Below are 20892 nucleotides of genomic sequence, written 5' to 3' on the forward strand. Positions count from 1 at the left end.
CATATGAATACTTATTTTCATGCTCCACTGCAGTCCCACCTTCATTCTCAATAATCTGATTCACACTAAATTGGGGGTTTAATAGGTACATTAACTATCTACTCAAATTCACTCATTCACTCCCTCAACAAATATAAACATACTCAAGTGTGCCATACCCTGATGCTTCTTTTTAGGTAACTTAGGGGTTTTCTTCACTTGAACTAAAGAAAGTTGAGCTTCTGGAACTGTCTCACTGCCTAGAAATTTAATACATAACCAGCACCACAGATACGTTTGAGTATGGAGAAGAAAGTACCAAGAAGTGAAATGTCAGCAAATTGGGGATGGGGGCTCCCTGGAAGCGGCAGTGGCACATAAGGGTTAAGAACAGTGCTGGGTTCAAATCCTGATTCCAGTACTTTCCCCCTGTATCCGTTACCTCGTCTATAAAATGGTAATTAATAATAAATAATTCATAGATTTGCTGGAGAATCGAATGCAAAAATGTAATACAATGTGTTCCAAAGTGGCTGATATTCATTAAACGGTATGATGCCAGCCTCTGCTGCGGGAACAAGGGAAATGTTTTCCTGGCTAGAGTTCATCTCGGATATATACGGCTTAAAATGAAATGTACATACATCACTGTCGAGGCTGGGAAACTACCCCACAGCCAATCCAGACAACCGGTCCATGAAGCTAAGTGATTTCACGATGTCCAGACAAGCCAGAGCTAGGAGAGATTAGTCAAGGTGCATGGGATCACACAGCATTTTGGTGTTCTAAGCCCCTTCCCAATTTCCATCACACAGACAAGCTGGCGAGGAAGGACACAGCCAGAAGTCGAGCACGGCCCTTAAAGGACTTCGGTCCCAGCCTCGCCCTTGCCGGCAGCACGCAGGTGGAGCCCCCTGTCTTCAGTCCCGCCTTTGACACCAGGAAGCGCCCGCAAACCGGCCCTCCTTACTCGGTCTCCCGGGCAGGACAAATGGGTAGGACTTCACGACTATACAGCTCTCTCGCTACATCATTTTCACCGAACTCTGTAGACTACAACCCGCCGCCCCACTCCTTCCCGCAGCCCCGGGCCGGGCGGTTCTGAACAGGACCGTCACTTAGAAAGCCAGGGTTTACCTCCTAGGGGCGACCGGGTCACAAGACCCTCTCTCTCCCGGGCAACAGTACTGCCTGCGCCCCGGCAGCGCTGCCGGTTAACTCCTGGATTCCCACGCCCCGGGGCTTGAGCACGGCCGCTGGGCAGTCGGGGGTTGGGATGCTCACCTGCTCGGCGCGACCACCTTTGTGCAGCCGACCCACGAGTAGCGCAGGTGCCGACGGTTTAGGCCTGGCCTTGCACTTCGCCCACACGCGGCCGCCCTACATTCCGCGTCGGAGTTGGATTAATTCTCAGTCAAACATTCCGTCAATATATAAAATATTAACGCTTGGCAAGACCCCTGCGCGCAACTCTAGGCCTGCACCTCGCGCTTTCCTATTGGACACTACAATAGGTCTCAGAGGTGGGGCCAGCCCCATCGGCGAGAACCACTCCCTCTGATACCTCCCGTCCAATCGGAGGCAGAGAGCCGCACTTGCCTTATTTGCATACAAGTTACTCTACAGAAGCTCAGATCCCGAGGCATTCGCTCCCAAAACACCTATTTCTAAGTTGACGATACCTGTTTCCCAAACGGAGTCAAACTCAGCACTTCAGCATCTGAAACAAAGGGGAAGATCACTTACTGCCCTGCGATGCATTTCCCAAGCTACGTCCCTAGCGCGGGCCCCGGGGTCCCCACTTCGAGCTTTGCTGCTCACACCTCCCCCAGCCTCAAGCCTAACCCCGAATCATCCGTCCAAACTGCAATCGTAAAGCCTCCTCTGAAGCACCTATTAGCACATTCACCATGGAACTTAAGCGTGATCAACCCTTTTTTTGACGTTTTGGTGGCCCTAAAAAGGGCCTTTTGGAATCTGATGATAAGCCGCAGCCAGAGCTCAGCCACCGAAGCCGTAGAGGGTGCGGCCCTGGCGTTTCAGAGCATACACCACATCCATGGCCGTGACCGTCTTGCGCTTGGCGTGCTCCGTGTACGTCACTGCATCGCGGATCACGTTTTCCAAGAACACTTTGAGCACTCCACGGGTCTCCTCGTAGATGAGCCCTGAGATGCGCTTGACACCACCACGGCGGGCAAGACGGCGAATTGCGGGCTTCGTAATGCCCTGGATGTTGTCCCGTAAGACCTTCCGGTGACGCTTGGCACCTCCCTTACCTAGCCCTTTCCCTCCTTTGCCCCTGCCAGACATTTTCAACAAGAAAGAAATGACAAGCGCATTAAACAAGCTCGTAACAATTCGGGAAGCTAAGAACCTGAGCTAATATAGCCTTATAGCGGACCTGGTTGAAAACCTCAAGATAGTGGGCGGAGCTAAGTCCCCAAGAGGTTTTTTTGTTGTTGTTGTTGTTTTAATCCCCTCTCTACAAAAATTTTCGGTTGCTTATTTGGGAAAACTTCTTGTTATTTTTGCCATGAAATTGAGGAAAGACTAGATAGAAATTATATTGCCGTTTCTCCATACTTAAAAAACGGTAGGCCAGATCCAGTGAGCGCTGAGTTTCCCTAGTCTCTTTCCTCCACCTTGTCCGCCCCCGCCTCTCTCTAGCGCGCGGGAATTCTAATTTTATAGTTTTCCAACGAAATGCACACTTTTATAATACTATTCTTAGACTAATTTGAAACTCAGTAGGAAGTGGGAATGCTTTACTACTTTTTAAATTTCAAAGCAGTTGCTTTACACCTGTGGGTCTGTTTAAGTCACCAGTTGGGGTAGAGGAAATCTTTCAATCGTTCTTTTTCTCTTTTGTGGCCCCTCGAAGAAAAAATTAAAATCTTTTCAAAAAGAGTCTAACCTTACTCCTTCCTCCCCGCCCCCAGCCCCGACTTTTCTCTTGCAGCTTCTTCTGCACAATTTGCAGATTTTACTGCTTCCTCCGTCCCCCACCCCCAGCCCAAGCACGGGGTTTTGCTTCTCAGTCAAATGACAATTTCTGTGATTCGTTAAAATAATGTAACATTCTTATTTCATTAAAACTCTAAGTTCTTGTGAAATTCCAGTATTCTTGCCTAGAGAATCCCGGGGATGGGGGAGCCTGGTGGGCTGTCGTCTATGGGGTCGCACAAGGTCGGATATGACTGAAGCGACTTAGCAGCAGCAGCATGATCATGGCTTTAAATCAGAAGGTTCTCATTTAAGAAATCCCTTGAGAAAAACGGAACTTTGAGTAGTGTCACCACTCTAGGAGACAGGACTGTTTCCCCAAAAGGTTCATACTACGAAAAAAGGCAGCAGTAACACCACGAGGAATGAATATTTTGGTAAACTGTGCTTCCTGTACCTAGTCCTGACGAATAAGCCTTTCCAGTAAGAAAGCTTTATGGCAAATATTTGCTTATTATGTATCTATCCTCATCCATCTCTATAGCACAAAAAAGATACTGATATTTTTGTTGTTAAATCAGAATTAAAAGAACCCTCAGAACACTGGATGGCTGAAGGGGGGTGGGGAGTGCTAAGTAGTCACATTGTACCGCATGATTTTAATGCTTGATTCGAAAGAAACTTTGGAAGAATCAGGATTCTTGTAATGGCAAAATAGGTGTGTGTGTGTGTGTGTGTTTTGTTTGTTTGTTTTTTAGTATTTACTAAAAAATCAAGGTTAGAATATTTTCAAGTTAGACATCTCTTTTGCTTACAAGGATTTTTTTTTTAGTGTCAATAATAAAAGTAATGTGTCAAATATTTCAACCAGAACTGCTAGAGGCATTTCTTGCTTGAGTGCTTAGTATTTGTTGACTAAGTTAACTAAGGAGTAGGAGTAACTCTCTTTCCTGATTTTTCTGTTTCTTACCTCGGTTCCTTAATTCTTAAGACATTCTTTTCCTGAGAGCGACAGAGGACGTTGAAATCTCAGAATCTGCTAAATTCAACCGAACTCAATAAATTCAACAGAACCCCAACCGCGGAGCAAGCGCACCTAGATATTCATATGAGCGGTTATGTAAATGAGGACTTAGCAGTTTGCTCTTTTGATTGGAGAGAGTTGGAGAAGGCCGTCCTTCTGCCAGAGTGCTAATTGGGAGCAGAGCCTGCCTGTCATTGGTCACCGGAGCCAAGGATGTTGCGGAGCCCAATGGGAAGGCGCTGCCTAGTGTCAGCAAAGTGTTGGTAGAGGCAGTTCCGGTGTGGTACGTTGCATTCTTGTACTAGGAACCGGATCGCTGGGTTTTTCCCTCTCGCTGGAGTTTTAAGCGAGAGACAAACATGTCTGGTCGCGGAAAGCAGGGCGGCAAAGTGCGGGCAAAGGCCAAGTCCAGGTCCTCCCGCGCGGGCCTGCAGTTCCCAGTGGGCCGAGTGCACAGACTGCTGCGCAAGGGTAACTACGCGGAGCGAGTGGGCGCCGGGGCGCCGGTGTACCTGGCGGCGGTGTTGGAATACCTGACGGCGGAGATCCTGGAGTTGGCTGGCAACGCCGCGCGGGACAACAAGAAGACCAGGATAATCCCTCGCCACCTGCAGCTCGCCATCCGCAACGACGAAGAACTAAACAAGCTTCTGGGGAAAGTGACCATCGCTCAGGGCGGCGTCCTGCCCAACATCCAGGCCGTGCTGCTGCCCAAGAAGACGGAGAGTCAGAAGACGAAGAGCAAATGACCCTGATGCTGCCACAGGGGATCCGGCTTCCCCAGCAAGGGCTCTCTCCAGAGCCGCCCCGCCCTCAGTGTGTTTGAATATGCTTGATGTTATGGAGGGCCGGAGCCATCTAGTGGGGAGGTGGGCGGCGAGGAGACCAACTGGGTCGCGGGCCCAATAAAGTCGGTGAAAATCGTCTGGTCGAGAGAGCTGTGTAGTCGCGGGGCCCTGCCGGGAGACCCAGGGGCGACCGGGAGACCTTTGGAAGAGGTACTGGTGGGTCGGCTTGAGCCACTTTCTGGGCAGCTTTGTTCCGCAATCACCCTCGAGGCGCTACGGGCGGATAAAGGGAGACCAGAAGGGACCCACTGGCGTGGAGGTGGGCAGAGTCGGGGGCTCTCCCTGCTCGCCCGGAGGCAGAGGCGACGCAGAGTAGGTGCGGATGAGGCTGGGCGAGTTGTTTTTACATCCGCCTTCTAGGGCCTGTGCTCCCCTGCCCTGTTAGGGCAGTTCCGGAACCAGTTCTAGGAAAGAGATTAGTGATGACGATGTGGTCTTGGGCAGGAGGTTGTCTGTCCGGCCACACTTTTCAGAAGGGAGAATAACTTTACATCTTGGAAGAGTAGCTTTGACGACACAGTGTCAATTTAACAGATTTTTCTTGGCCTGACAGCTGTTGTGTTTTCTTGTTTGGGGTGTCAGATATTTTTGTGTGCACGCTTATGTTCACATTTCTTTAAAATGAAGGAACCATCCAGTAATATGTGTAGTACAGAAGCCTGAGTCATGAAGTTGGAAATTTGGTGCGCTGACACTCATGTTGTGTAATAGTGCAGCGCCTTTAGTCATGAGTTACCTATACCTGAGGAGCTTTTAAAATGCCTTTCTCAAGTTTCTAGCTTCATAGTGGTCTTATCGCCACAATATCATAGCCCTTAGGAAAGGTAATTGATTTGATTTTGCTTTATAACAACAAATCTCCCTCTTAAGGTCCCTTATGTTCTACCACTGGGCCTGAGGTAATGACTGCATTCCAACAACACCTATTGTGTTTGTGTTGCTTAATGGCACAGTAAGGCTTTCATAAATATGTGAGATGTGAGAAAAGGCAAGGACAGATGGTATGGAGAGAAACAGTTCTGCTCAGGAGTTTACATTTAAAAGTTACACAGTAACAACCCTGGTCTGTCCTAGACTGACCCTTCCATTTCCCCCTTTTCTACAAGCTTCCTCCTGTCCTACAAAAGAGATCCTCGTTTATTTAGATTTCACATATTTGCATTCACCTTTTCCTTAAGTCAGAGTTGATGTCATTCTGGGGAAAAGAAAAGGATATGCCTTCCACCATCAATGGCAGTAGTTGGCCTGTTTTCTCGGCATGGTCTTTTATTTTTTCCCCAGTATTTACTGAGAACCTCTGTATGCTATGCACAGTACTGCGTAATGGGCTGCTGTGGCCAGCCCAGCAAGTAGGGATCGAAAGTGGTCAACAGCACAATTTGGGAAAAAGAAACTAGAGACAGAATTAAAGTTTTAAAGATGGGACTCGGGGACTCAAGACCTCTTGGGTCAACAGCCCTGTTCCTCAGAGCCACATCACATTTATTTAGTGTCTTGGCAAGCAGAAAGTATCTGTTGTGCTACGATGAAGTCAGCCTCCTGTGTCCCCAGTCACGTCTCCCATTTTATTGATTACTTTAAACTATCTTTGTTATTTTCATGTACAAAGGCTGTCACCTAGCTGGAAGTCATAGACCAGCATATGCTTTGGGAAAACATCTTAGTGTGTGCACAAGCAGCGTTCTGAACTTGCCCTGGCCCAGTGGTCCAAGGTCCACACTATGTTTTTCCTTAGCTTAGCAGGGCATGACAACCCCAACTGATCAACCCAATGTACTTTTATTTAGGTTATGCTGCATTGCTATATTTTGCTTTTATTCTTTTCCCATGGTGATTTTCTCATTGCTTAGCCAGAGCAATAGGTGGCTATTAACCCCTGCAGCAGGTGATGAGGATACCCTGGTCTATGAGACCAACTAGATTTCCACTCCTGAAGCTCACTTTTTTTCCCTGGGTAACTGAAGACCGGAAAATAAACAAATAAGTGACCATCAAAGAAAGGATTCCCTTTCAGCTTCTGCTACTACTTGTGTCTCTCTATTGCTTGTGGAATGGATGTTGGGATTACTTCTCCCATGTGATCAAGTTTGAAGTATATACAAAAGTCAGGCCTCAAGTACCCCTTTTAGGAGGCAGATTATTGCCCTCTATGTCCTAAAGAGAATACACCCCAAGGGTACGTACCTTGGGCAGTTTCCAAGACGTCCGACTGTTAATTCCACTTCCCGCCTATTCAGAAGACTTCCTTGTGTAAGATAGTCACAATAGCTATTTTGAGGACCGAGATTGTTCCTTTATTCCATGCCAGCTATTGTTCAGTCACTCAGTTGTGTCTGACTCTTTGTGACCCCCATGAACCGCAGCATGCCAGGCCTCCCTGTCCATTGCCCACTCCCGGAGTCTACCCAAACCCATGTCCATTGAGTCGGTGATGCTATCCAACCATCTCATCCTCTGTCATCCCCTTCTCCTCCTGCCCTTAATATTTCCCAGCATCAGGGTCTTTTCCAATGAATCAGCTCTTCGCATCAGGTGGCCAAAGTATTGGAGTTTCAGCTCCAACATCAGTCCGTCCAATGAACACCCAGGACTGATCTCCTTCAGAATGCACTGGTTGGATCTCCTTGCAGTCCAAGGGACTCTCAAGAGTCTTCTCCAACACCAGAGTTCAAAAGCATCAATTCTACGCTCAGCTTTCTTTATAATCCAACTCTCACATCCATACACGACCACTGGAAAAACCATAGCCTTGACTAGACGGACCTTTGTTGGCAAAGTAATGTCTCTGCTTTTTAATATGCTGTCTAGGTTGGTCATAAGTTTCCTTCCAAGAAGTAAGCGTCTTTTAATTTCATGGCTGCAATCACCATCTGCAGTGATTTTGGAGCCCAGAAGAATAAAGTCAGCCACTGTTTCCACGATTTCTATTTTCCATGAAGTGATGGGACCAGATGCCATGATGTTAGTTTCCTGAATGTTGAGCTTTAAGCCAACGTTTTCCGCTCTCCTCTTTCACTTCCATCAACAGGCTCTTTAGTTCTTCACTTTCTGCCATAAGGGTGGTATCATCTGCATATCTGAGGTTATTGATATTTCTCCCTGAATTCTGGCAATCTTGATTCCAGCTTGTGCTTCCTCCAGCCCAGCGTTTCTCATGATGTACTCTGCATAGAAGTTAAATAAGCAGGGTGACAGTATACAGCCTTGACGTACTCCTTTTCCTATCTGGAACCAGTCTGTTGTTCAATGTCCAGTTCTAACTGTTGCTTCCTGACCTGTATACAAGTTTTTCAAGAGGCAGGTCAAGTGGTCTGGTATTCCCATCTTTTTCAGAATTTTCCACAGTTTATTGTGACCCACACAGTCAAAGGCTTCGGAATAGTCAATAAAACAGAAATAGATGTTTTTCTGGAACTCTCTTGCTTTTTCGATGCCAGCTATTGTATGCTCAGTAAATAGAATTACCAGTTTCTACGGGGATATGGGCTTACCTTTATAGGTTAAAGTAGAGGTAACTAATGAATATTTTGTTGTTTTTAATGCCCAGTTGTTAGGAATAGTTCTCGTTATTACTGCCTTGTGGCATGGTGAGCAGTGGAGAAGAAGAAAGTGTATCAGTTGCTGGTTTTGACATTTATGTCTTAATTTCCTAAAAAATTTGAGGCATCTCAAAGATTAAACCCAAATGATAAGGAAATAAGGGTATGACATTTATAAAAAAAACAAAAACTTTTCTCTGTAAAGTTTCACAGGAGTCTAACCCTGTTACCTGAAGATAAAAACAGGCAAGATTCACAGATGTTAGTACACTGACGACCCCAATCTCACCCTATCTCAACCACCACTGTCCCAGAGATTCATAGGCTCCCCTCAAATACTTCCCCTGCTGCAAGATTCAGTCAGTCCATTTTAACCTCACCATTTCTGTTTTTGAGAGCTTTTAAAACCTGAATACTTTATTAGCAGTTAAAAATGCATTTGTTGTTTTTGTTCAGGTGCCCAGTCATGTCTGGCTCTTTAGGACCCATGGACTGAAGTATGCCAGGCCTCCCTGTCGCTCACCATCTCCTGGAGCTTGCCCAGGTTCATGTCCATTTCATTAGTGATGCCATCCAGCCATCTCATACTTTGAGGCGGATACCCCTTGCCAAATCAATTCAGCTTGTGAATCTTCTATGCACAAACAGTTCTTGCCAATATATGATTATTAACTTAAAAGGCCCATGTTTTTTTCAAGCATGAGACCCAGTGGAAAAAGATTCAGGATAGAAACTGGTGAGACCTGAATTCTGGTCTTTAGTAGATTTCTAATCCATAGCCGTGTGTGTAGACACATGTGCTTTCCCATGGAGATAAGCCATTCAGTGTGGCATGTTGTGACTTGGCCAGGATTTGTTCCTTCTTTGCTTTTCCTGCAGGGCCAGTCTTGTCTTTGTGTCTCTGAGAACTGGTCTGCTTAGTTTTATCTGCCTGAAATCAAAAGGTTTAGTCTGGTCCCATAATTGGTGATGACTATATGCAAACTCTTCACAAATTTCTTTCCAATGGTTGAAAGGTCATATACCACAACATTTAAGAACTTACTCTCTTGGAATGAGACTTGGGTTCAAATCCACTCATCTCAGTAGCTGAGTGATTTTGGAAATGCTATTCAATTTCTTTAAATGTCAGTTCCATCTATTAACTGGGCATAATAGTAGAGTTACATCAGTGAGTTTGGAGGAAGATTAGAGATAATGTGAACAAAGGCACTGAGTTTCCCATATAGAAATGCACTCAACCAATAGTAACTAACAGTATGTGAAACTGGATTTAGAGCAAGTTGCAGTCGTGATGGGACCTACTGAAGTTAGTAAACATCTGGCATTCTAGTAATTCTGTGATTTTTCAGATACCTCACCATAAAAACTAGCTTAGTTCAGTTCAATCACTCAGTCATGTCCAACTCTTTGCAACCCCATGAATTGCAGCACGCCAGGCCTCCCTGTCCATCACCAACTCCCGGAGTTCACCCAAACTCAGGTCCATCGAGTCGGTGATACCATCCAGCCATCTCATCCTCTGTCGTCCACTTCTCCTCCTGCCCCCAATCCCTCCCAGCATCAGAGTTTTTTCCAATGAGTCAGCTCTTCGCATCAGGTGGCCCAAGTATTGGAGTTTCAGCTTTAGCATCAGTCTTTCCAAAGAACACCCAAGGCTGATCTCCTTTAGAATGGATGGTTGGATCTCCTTGCAGTCCAAGGGACTCTCAAGAGTCTTCTCCAACACCACAGTTCAAAAGCATCAGTTCTTCGGCGCTCAGCTTTCTTCACAGTCCAACTTTCACATCCATACATAACCACTGGAAAAACCATAGCCTTGACTAGACGGACCTTTGTTGGCAAAGTAATGTCTCTATTTTTGAATATGCTATCTAGGTTGGTCATAACTTTCCTTCCAAGGAGTAAGCGTTTTAATTTCATGGCTGCAATCACCATCTGCAGTGATTCTGGAGCCCAAAAAAATAAAGTCTGACACTGTTTCCATTGTTTCCCCATCTATTTCCCATGAAGTGATGGGACCAGATGCCATGATCTTAGTTTTCTGAATGTTGAGCTTTAAGCCAACTTTTTCAACTAGCTTAGTGGCTGTTTACTTATTATAGAACATTTACAACTCAGTCTAGAACAGAGAAGAGTCATAAATAGAAAAATTAACTTTGTGAACCTGAATTTGTATCTCCCGCTCCAAAGACAACCTAGTTTGGAATTAATAGGTTAAGTCTACCCACTCAGATTAAAAATGGAACCCATTTGTTCAACAATTTATTGAGTGTATATTACATGTTATACCCATGATTGATAATCCACTGTCAAGAAAAATGATGACAGTGTAATCAGAAAGATGATCTAGTAGACCACATGTTAAGAAAAGGAGATGCTCAGGGCATTACAGGTACAGGGAAGAGGCACCTGTGTCCCTCGGCCTGGTAGGGAGGGTGGCGCCTGAGATGGGTCCAGTGCAAAAGTGTGTCTGATGTGACAGAGTGTGCTAGGAAGACAGCATGCACAAAAGTACCGGAGTCAACAGACAGTACCTGTGGCCAGATGTAAGCAAACCAGAGGAAAAGGTCTGGCTTGGAGATAAGAACTTGGGAATCATGATTAACAATGGTCTGCGTGGGTAAAATCATCCAGAGGGAATATAGATCTAGAGAGTATATGTAGCGAGATGTATCAGTGAATCTCTAGGAAACAGCAGACAGGGCAAGTGGGGATGGGTGAGGTCTAATCCACTGTCAAGGAAGAGGAGCCATTCAGAGATGAGAGGACGTGGCCTGGAGAAAGCATTAAGGGATAGAGATTTTTCACAATTTGGATCTATCACTGTGCTCCCTGACTCGACCTAAGTTGCCTTTACTTTTACATATAACTGGGATATGTTCTATAAAAGTTATTACATTTTCCTACCCAGGAGCTTCCCTGGTGACTCAGCAATAAAGAATTCACCTGCCAATGCAAGAGATGTGGGTTTGATTCCTGGGTCAGGGAGATCCCCTGGAGGAGGAAATGGCAACCTGCTCCCCTATTCTTGTCTGGGAAATTCCATGGACAGAGGAGCCTTGGCCAAGAGCTACAGTCCATGAGGTTACAAAAGAGTCGGACATGACTTAGAGACTAAACAAGAATTACCCAGTGAATGCTGGCCAGTTGGCTCACTTTAACAGTGGCCCTGGAATGGCAATGTACTTTTCCCCTTTGCATTTTCACACTGCACATACAGAAATTAAAGGTATATATCTGTGGTGACAAAAAACCATTTTTTTTAAAAAAAGCCCAGAAGAATATTGGCAAAGAACCATTACAAAATACATCTTTTGTTATCATCCCATTTATTTAAATAGCTTTTTACATATTTTAACTTTAATCAGTGTTTTAATTGTTTTAATCTTAAAGAAGTTATAGTAACAGTGGCAACTTATTTTTTTATTGATGTAGTTGATTTACAGTATTATGTTAGAGCAACTTATTAATTCATAAAGCCAGTGTAAGTATTTTAGAATGATTAAAGCATGAGAAATTTGACCCTGACAAACTTAATTCATTGATGTTTAAATGTTTAGTTTGCCATGAGAGGGAAATGGAGAGTAAGAGAAAAAAAACAAAACTTAAAAAAGGAAACCAGCTGGCTTCAGGAAGATATGAAATTATCACTGTAAGGCTTTATTTTGCTTTCTCTACAAGGAGAGAAAAAAGAGAGTTTATAGGTGTTGAAAAACATATTTTAATATATGTGTGCATGTTGGTCGCTCAGTAGTGTCCAATTCTTTGCAACCCCATGGACTGTAGCCTGCCAGTCTCCTCTGTCCATGGAGATTCTCCAGCAAGAATGCTGGAGTAGGTTAGGAAGTTAGGGGATCTTCGTAACCCAGGGATCAAATCCTGGTCTCCTGCATTGCAGGCAGATTCTTTACCATCTGAACCACCAGGGAAGCCCCATTTTAACATATGTGTGTGTATATATATATATGTGTGTATATACATGTATATATATTTTATGTGTATATATATTATATATATATATAAATATATATATATAAAGGGAAAATTCTTAAAGAGATGGGGATACCAGACCACCTTACCTATCTTCTGAAAAATCTGTATGCAGGATAAGAAGCAATAGTAGTAACTGGGGTCTTTGATAATTTTATCAAGCCATGCAATTAAAAAGTCACCACTACTTAGCTCCAAATTATAGAAACAAAGGAGGGATAAGCCCTACATTAAACAAAATTATCTTTCTTTTAGGCAAACCAGACAAGCAATCTGCTTATGAAGGTTTATTTGCTTTCTGTCTTTAAGTATTAATGCATCTTAAATGAGCTATCTTCATGTCAAAAGTCCAAGTGGTCACTGCTGCTCTAAAATATTCCTGATGAAATTGAGTCTATGAGAGAGGTCAGTGTACAAATTATTCTTACTAATGAGAAGACACAAAAGAAGCAGGTGTATGGCCTGGAGGAGGTGCGGTTTTGGATTGTGACAATGGACAAGGAGGAATATAATGGTTTGTAAATATGTGTAACTTCTGATCCCCAGAACCTGACCAATGGCCAGTCATTACCAGTTGTGGGTCCAGGCAGACAAAACTAAATGGAGCAGTTCTCAAACACACAAAGACAAGAATGAAGAAGTCTTCATCCGATTTAGAAACGCTGACCCGAAGCAAAATTGGTCCGAAGGTCATGATCTGAGGAGAACTTTTGAACTCAGCCAGCCCTCAGAGGTTCAGCTCCAAAACAGACTTATTAAGCCTCTAACCCTATGGACTGTGCCTCTTACACACAACACTGATTATTAAGCAAGCTAACAATAATGAAAGGAAATAGAAGACTAAAAACAATTTTACTAAAGAACACTAATCAGTCAAATTCTAAGAGATCTTATTCCCAGGTAAGTAAAACAGACTCAACACTGCAGTGTTTCAGCAAACTATAGGAACTCACTTGCACATGAACTTATCAGCCCTGGCATCTCCTACACAGGGAATCACAAGGGGTCCCAGATGTTCACAATATTGCTGAATTGAGAGTCCTGGTCCAAGTATGAGCCCTTTAGCTAAGTCTGTATTTTTGTCTTTACCCTCCAGCCAAAGCCCACCAAGAACAAACCTGTATTTTAACAAGTTGGGTTTATTGCTCTTTGTAGCAGGGAGCACACATACTGGGAAGGCGTGAGTTGTTTCGTTAAAATATTGGAAAGAGTTATAGGGCTGGAGTTTGTGTATAGGTTATAGGGCTGGGACTTTGCCCAGGATTCCATACTGTCGGGAACAGAGGAGATAAGTCTTAGATTTGGTGTCTTAAAACAGCTAATCAGGTACAAGGAAGGAAATGAGGCTAAAGGTGTAATAGGTGAAGATGCTAATGCATATGGGCCTGCCAGGAGTCTCTGGTCATTTTGGGGGTTTGGACAATGCTCATGTTTTTGTGATTTGGACAATGCTTATGTTTTTTTTGTGTGTGTGTGTATGTATTCACCTATGATACAGAGGGACTTCCCTGATGGCTCAGATGGTAAAGAATCCACCTGCAATGCAAGTGACCTGGGTTTGATCCCTGGGTTGGAAATATCCCCTGGAGAAGGGAATGGCAATCCACTCCAGTAGTCTTGCCTGGAGAATCCCATGAACACAGGAGCCTGGAGGGCTACAGTTTGTGGGGTCGCAGAGTCAGACACGACTGAATACCTAACACAAACATGATACAGAGAGAGGGCTTCCCTGATGGGCTTAGCAGTGAAGAGTCTGCCTGCAGGAGACGTAGGAAACTTGGGTTCTATCCCTGAGTCAGGAGGATCCCCTGGAGGAGAAGCTGGCAGCCCACTCCAGTATTCTTGCCTGGAGAATCTCATGGACAGAGGAGCCTGGCGGGTCACAGTCCATGGAGTCGCAGAGTCAGACACAACTGAGCAACAAAGCAACAGTGTGATACAGAGAACTCTTGTTGTCATTTCGGTTTTTCATGGCAGAATGGCCATGTGTGGTGTGAAATGGTTCTGTTCCACAGAATACCATGGCGCAGCTATGTCAGGCCAACTCCTAGCAACACCAAGATCTAGCCGATGGTCCAGGCCAGTTTCGAGCTGTCATGGGCTGCTTGCCCCTCTCTCAAAGCTGAAGAGGGGAAAAAAAAATGTGACCCAGAGAAGAGGGCTTGCTGACCAGCAGAAGTAGACAGAGATATCCAGGGTAGATGTTGGCAGTGTCCAAGCACCACTCGAAAGAGGGAACTACTGACTTTGTGTGTTTCAGTCCCATGTTTAAGTACTTTAAACTTTAAAAGTCCCGCTTTATGTACTTCAGATCCTCTGACACCATCCCCCTGTTTGTCAAGGAAATTTTTTCTTGAATTTATCTTTTTGTGTGTTCATATAGGGGACACAAGGTCCTGCTGTTTTTCACATGGTGATCCATGTACTTCTAACAATAAATTGTTTTCAATTTAAATTACATTTATATATACTTTATATACATAAAATTGTGCATAATTTTTCTGTATTGGGTTGGCCAAAAAATTCGTTCGGATTTTTCCATCAGATGGTACGAAGAACCTGAACAAACTTTCTTTGGCCAACCCAACGTTTAAATAAACATATAAAGTAAATACCATAACCGCTCACTTTTCTCCCCTCTTCCAATATCCTTCCCATTTTCCAGCCCAAATAGAAACCAGTAAGTTATTTTCATTTGAACTCATGCCAGCAAAAAAAAAAAAAGCATTCACACCAGTAGAAATATAGGCATTTATTTATAAGCTTGCTAAGTCTTGGTTTTCTCATGTATAAAAGTGGAGTAAAACTATCTCTTCCTTATCATAAGGCTTTTAGTGTCTAGTATGGTAAGAGCTCGATAAGTTATTGCTATTGCTGTGAGTATTAGCTTAGATTTTTCTCCTTCAATTTTTCCCTTCCCTTTTGTATTTATGATGTGTAACCCCCTCCTGCCTCCTGAGCATCGTACTTCACCTGCCTACTTAAGATCACCTCAGGTTATCTCCCTGGGGTTTCGTCCCCAGCTCTTCCACCCTAGACCAGTTCCCTTCATTCCACACCGCCCTCCCCAGCCCACTGCTGAGCTTTGAGTTTCTGCTCCCTTAGTTGTGTAACCCCGAACAAGTTATCAAATCATTCTTTACCTCAGTGGGCACATCTGTAAAATGACAGTAGCTGCCTCATGGGGCTGTTGTAAGGATTAAATAAATGAATACATGTAAAGCAGTTCCGAGTTTCCCAGGTGGCACTAGTGGTAAAGAACCCACCTGCCAACGCAGGAGACAAGAGAGCCAGGTTTGATTTCTGGGCCAGGAAAATGCCCTGGAGGAAGGCATGCAACTCACTCCAGTATTCTTGCCTGGAGAATCTCATGGACAGAGGAGTCCGGCAGGCTACAGCCCATGGGGTCACAACGCATTGGATACGATTGAGCAACTAAGCACAGCAAACACTATTCTGAGAGTTTTATAACATTAGCACATTTGTTATCTGTATTCAATGACTTCTCTCTCTGGTATATTATTTATTCAATACATCCTATATTTATTCAGATGCTAAGTCAGCCAGGATCCTGCCAGGAAACAGATGGCATGCCCAAATGTGGTGATTTGAGGACAATTTAATAAAAGGACTGCTTACAGTGATGTAAGCAACATGCAAGGAAAGCACGTGGAAGGAATGTGACAGCTGGGCTCTGCTCCCACCCCGCGGCTGATGGAGTGAAGGGAATGGCCAACAGACCTGGCAGGAGTAGGTAGTGTGAGGGGCCCGAGTGACAGGGAGAGTCAGGAAAAGTTAACCCATGGCAGCCATGCGGGGAGGGGCCAGGGGATTATCAATTCCATGACCTCATATTCCTCCCTCCCTCCCATACCCTGTTTATCACCCAGCCTAAAAGGAGGCCAAAAGCTAAGAAAACCCATTGAGGCAGTCTCTACAGTTCAGCCTCCTGGGGACACGGAACATGGTGGAATCATGTAAACGGGGAATCTGCAGCAGCAGACCCTTAGTTGTTCAAATATAACATGAGCCGGCACCCTCTGCCATGGGCAATGTCACCCGAGCTTAACAGGAGACAAAGGTTACCCGAAAGTTTACACAAAACCCTGATACACAGTGTTCTAGTAAGAGCAAACAGGATAGATTGAATTCCCGTGTTCCTGAAGTTTCCCGCATAAGTAGCCCTTAAATGAAGTCGATAATATTTATAGATGGCAGCCTGTTCTTCTGTTTTCATAGATATGCCAGTTGCCAGCCCTGCAGCAGTCCTTTCTGTCTCTTCCACCAGCACCTGGTTGGAGTACAGGGAACTCACACCCACCCTACTTTGCTTCAGCAAAGAACTAGTTCATGCTTAATCTCACCGCAAAGAAACCTGGAAAATGCAGAAGAGCACAGGAATTTTTTTAGTGCGTACCACTGTCTCTGTCAGAGTTTCTGAGTATTTATATTTTTTGCTCATTTCTCAGTTTTTAGCTTTGTTCTGTTTAACAACCCCTAACAGAGTTGGCCAGTCAACTGCAGTTCTCTTGAGATTTTTTGAGAACAAAAATGACACACACACACACACAGATTCTATCACCAGCTAATACCTGTAAGCTAATATGATTGCCAGGGGGTAAAGAGGGGGAGGGATAAATTTGGAGACTGGAATTGATGTATACACACTACTATATACATATAACAGATAAGTAATAAGGACCTGCTGTATAGCACAGGGAAATCTACTCAATACTCTAATGCCCTATATGGGAAAAGAATCTAAAAAAGAGTGGATATATGTATATCTATAACTGAAGCACTTTGCTGTACACCTGAAACCAACACAACATTGTAAATCAACTATACTCCAATAAACTTCTTTTAGAAAAGAACAAAAGTGACACACATAAATCTTATCGTCAGCTAATACACCTACACTAGTGGCTAACTACCTGAGAGAAAGAGCTTGAGCAATATTATATATATTTTCACCAGAGGAGGTTTGTGCTGACAATCGTATAACTAGGTTGTGATAGTGGAAGTAAAAAGATTGAGTTTTCTTTATGCTCTCCGTGCCAGTTTTAAATGTATTGCCTCTGAGCCCCAAATTCCAGTGTCAGTGTGGGCTCAGTGATAATAGTTGGCGTTCTTCTGGGCCAGTCTTCCTAACAGAAGTGCGATGCTAGGCTCTGTTGAAAGAGGGCACCGAGGGCCTTTGCAGGCGGGAAGGGTGACTCTCACTGGCTCAGGCTGCTGTGTGGTGCTGGTGGGTAAGCACTGAGGGGGAGAGGATATCCAATAGCCTCTGCTCCAGCCATGCGCCCAGAATGCACACTGTCTCCACAACCTGCAGCCCTGACTCGCCCTGGGGACCACCTTTCAAGACCCTGCCAACAGGAAAACTGAGCATGCTTGGCCTCCAGCCATCAGAGGTCCCCTGACTCCCTCGCAAGTCAACTTGCTCACGTTTCTCTCCTGGGTCCCTTTGTACGTGGCCGTGGAGTACAACTGGTCACCTGCCTGTGCTACAGGTTTCACACTGCAAAGGCAGGTTCGTGGCAGCAACTCTGTAGCTCCCGGAGCCCCAGATATCTATGGAAATTTTGCTGATCCCTGTTCTGCTTTATTGGTGGAAACAAAAATAAGAAGTAATAAACATAAAGCATCTTTGTAAACAACTCCTGTTGCTCTATTTGGTTTTTCTCTCCATAAAAGTGGTATTTTCATGTCATACTTTACTTTCATGTTACCCCTCAAGTTTTTTAAATGAACATGTATTTTATGGGTAAACTCAGTACAAATAAGGATTTAAAAGGACCTCCTTCTGTGATCTGGGTTACTCTGCAAGAAAATGTTGGATTTGTTCTCTATACCTGTATTTTAATTCCCTCCTCACATAAGGAAGTCAATAGATATTATTTGAAGGTATGGGTTTGCTTTATAGTAAGTTCTTAAATATGGCAACCATTATCAACTCACTGTAAAAAGCCAGGCCTTTGTGAAAATAATAAGCCCTTTTCATTTGTCGGTGGTATATTTCATGAAACCAGGCAAGATTTCAGAGATAAACTAAAATTCTTTTTTTCCCCTCAACCTGCTGTAACTTTGGCTGTCACCTTCCTTGTTCCTTTACCTCACTCCCCAGTTTATTGGGGCAAGGTTGCCGGGTGCAGTGATAATGAATAATGTAGTTAACTCTTCTTTTTTGGACTGTAATTTTTCCTGAGATTCAATGAATATAAACACTATACCATTCTACTTTTCCTTGCAAAATATTGTTACAAAAGATCCTTAAATCATTTTTTGCATCTCACAGAATTTTTTTTTTTAATTAAAAACATTTTTTTTTTTGTCTGTTGAGATCTTAGGTTCCCCAACCAGGGATCAAACCAGCATCCTCAGCAGTGAACGTTTGGAGTCCTAACTATTGGAACTCCACGGAATTCTTTTTATAGTGCTAAATCTCCTACATATCAGTTACTTATCTCCTGCACATGTGGTATGAGTCTGTAGATTCATTATGGTAACAATAGAAAACATCTTATTTTTAGGCTTCAGATGGTTAACAAGGGAAAATACTCTGTATAAGATAACAGGTCAAAGAAAAACATATATTTGGGGATCCATGGTTTTTTCTTTGAAAACTTTTAAGAAAAATGTTTTCTCTATTTGGTTGTAGCACCATGAAGGTAATCAGTTGATATTTAGTATTTTTAAACATTCAGAGAAACATTTTCATTTTTAATAGCTTCTCTATAAAAAGGTAACAAAAATCTTAAGTTCTGATGAATGTCTTTACCAGCACACAGCACATAGCCCTCAGATTATTTTTTTTCCTAATTGTTTATTAATGCAGGTTAAAAAAATAATTTTTTTTTTTAAATTGGCACTGGTAAATACCATATGGTATTTACTGTTTCATACTGTAGGCATGACTCAGAAGCAGTATAGACATTTATGTTTATCTCCTGAAATTTCTTGAAGGCCCATGATAGTAGAGACATTATCTGATTTTCTTACTACTTCTTTCCCAGCAAGTGCCTAGCTCCCAGCAGGTTCTCAGTAACAATATGGAACAAACAGTTTGTACTCCTACGTGCCTCCCCAGACTCTTAGGTACCTCAAACCATCAATTACCCTCTCATTCGCCAACCTCTCTCTCTACTGGTTATTCATCCTTAGTAAAATGAACAGGTTGATTAAGGAAAACCCCTCTGCTCACCCAGGCCTGGCCACTTGTCCTGTCCTCTTGACTTTTCCTTCACAGCCAAGTATAAGCCTGTGCATGTGTGTATTTTGTTAAGTCACTTGTCATGTCCAACTCTTTGTGACTCTATGGACTGAAGCCCGCCAGGCTCCTCTGTCCATGGAATTCTCCAGGCAAGAATACTGGATCAAACCTGTGTCTCCTGCAGCTCCTGAACTGCAGGCAGATTATTTATCGCTGAGCCACCCGGGAAGCCAACTACAGGCCTTCTTAGAGATAAAAGACCTGGAGCAGGTAGTTACTTTGGTTTCACCCAAGTCCCAGTTCCCACCTTCGTCTAAAGTCCTTATTATCCACGAACGTAAAGCTTTCCCACTGCACCCAGGACCTGGGAGTGAAGTTATCCATAGCTCTGCTCAGGAACAGCTTTGAGCTCCACAAGTCCTGCCATCAGGTCTCTCCTCCAAACTGGTTCTGGCTGAGGAATATTGCCAGGTGATAGACCTGCTCATTTTGAGTTCAGGACAAAACAGAAATGTGCAGTTATCCATGGGGTGGTGACTGGGTATCTTCTATGTCTGAAGAATTGCTTGAATGCAGCAAGAAATAGTTTAATGAAAGTCTCCCTGCTAAATAGGGAGATATTTTAATAAAGAGCACAAACTAGAATATACAAAATGAGAATTCAAAGAGAAACTTAGATGTCAACTCAGGCTTTATGCTGACTGCATGCCATGTGGTGATCCTTAATTCACACCTTACAGTACCTTAAAGGAACTTCAAAATGGTGTTAAGGAGCAATTAATGTGTAATAAAGTGACACTTTATGATAAAGAATCAATATTTATCCATATACCTGACTGAAAACTTGTATCAGACTTATGTTTCATAGCAGTGATTTAACTAGAGCAAACATTTTTAAAAAACCAGCAAAGTGAGTCTTGCTCAGTTGTGTCTGAGTGACCCCATGGACTGTAGCCCACCAGGCTCCTCTGTCCATGGCATTCTCCAGGCAAGAATACTGGAATGGATAGCCATTCCCTTCTCCAGGGGATCTTCGTGACCCAGGGATCAAACCTGGGTCTCCATGATGTCAGTGACAAACACCTACCCAGAATCGACTGATTTCTCCTTTCCTGCAGATGCAGCTAACATATGAAATGTGCCAGATTTTACCAACTGAAAGAATTTTCAGAAGGTAAAACTAGCAATATTAGAAAATGACTTTTAAGATAAACCATATAGCTTCCTTAATGTGAAACAGAAATCTCACCCAGAAAAAATAGGAATTTCAAGCCAGGACAATAAAAATGTTGCAAACCAAATACCATTATTTACACTTAAAATATTGATCTGAGGATGTAACTGTGTTCT

General features: G+C 43.6%; 2 protein-coding genes across 2 annotated transcripts; one reads left to right on the forward strand and one right to left on the reverse strand.

The window, feature by feature from the left end:
* Window positions 1–1930: 1930 nt before the first annotated feature.
* LOC129645551 (histone H4) lies at window positions 1931–2332 on the reverse strand. Its single transcript, XM_055570848.1, has one exon. It carries the CDS (start codon window positions 2290–2292, stop codon window positions 1981–1983), a length of 312 nt encoding a protein of 103 aa, XP_055426823.1. The 5' UTR covers window positions 2293–2332; the 3' UTR covers window positions 1931–1980.
* Window positions 2333–4176: 1844 nt separating this feature from the next.
* On the forward strand, window positions 4177–4875 carry LOC129641423 (histone H2A.J). Its single transcript, XM_055566150.1, has one exon. The coding sequence runs from the start codon at window positions 4309–4311 to the stop codon at window positions 4696–4698; it is 390 nt and encodes a 129-aa protein (XP_055422125.1). The 5' UTR covers window positions 4177–4308; the 3' UTR covers window positions 4699–4875.
* The last annotated feature ends 16017 nt before the right edge of the window (window positions 4876–20892 follow it).

The sequence above is a fragment of the Bubalus kerabau genome, chromosome 1, assembly GCF_029407905.1.
Source record: "Bubalus kerabau isolate K-KA32 ecotype Philippines breed swamp buffalo chromosome 1, PCC_UOA_SB_1v2, whole genome shotgun sequence".
NCBI lineage: Eukaryota > Metazoa > Chordata > Mammalia > Artiodactyla > Bovidae > Bubalus > Bubalus kerabau.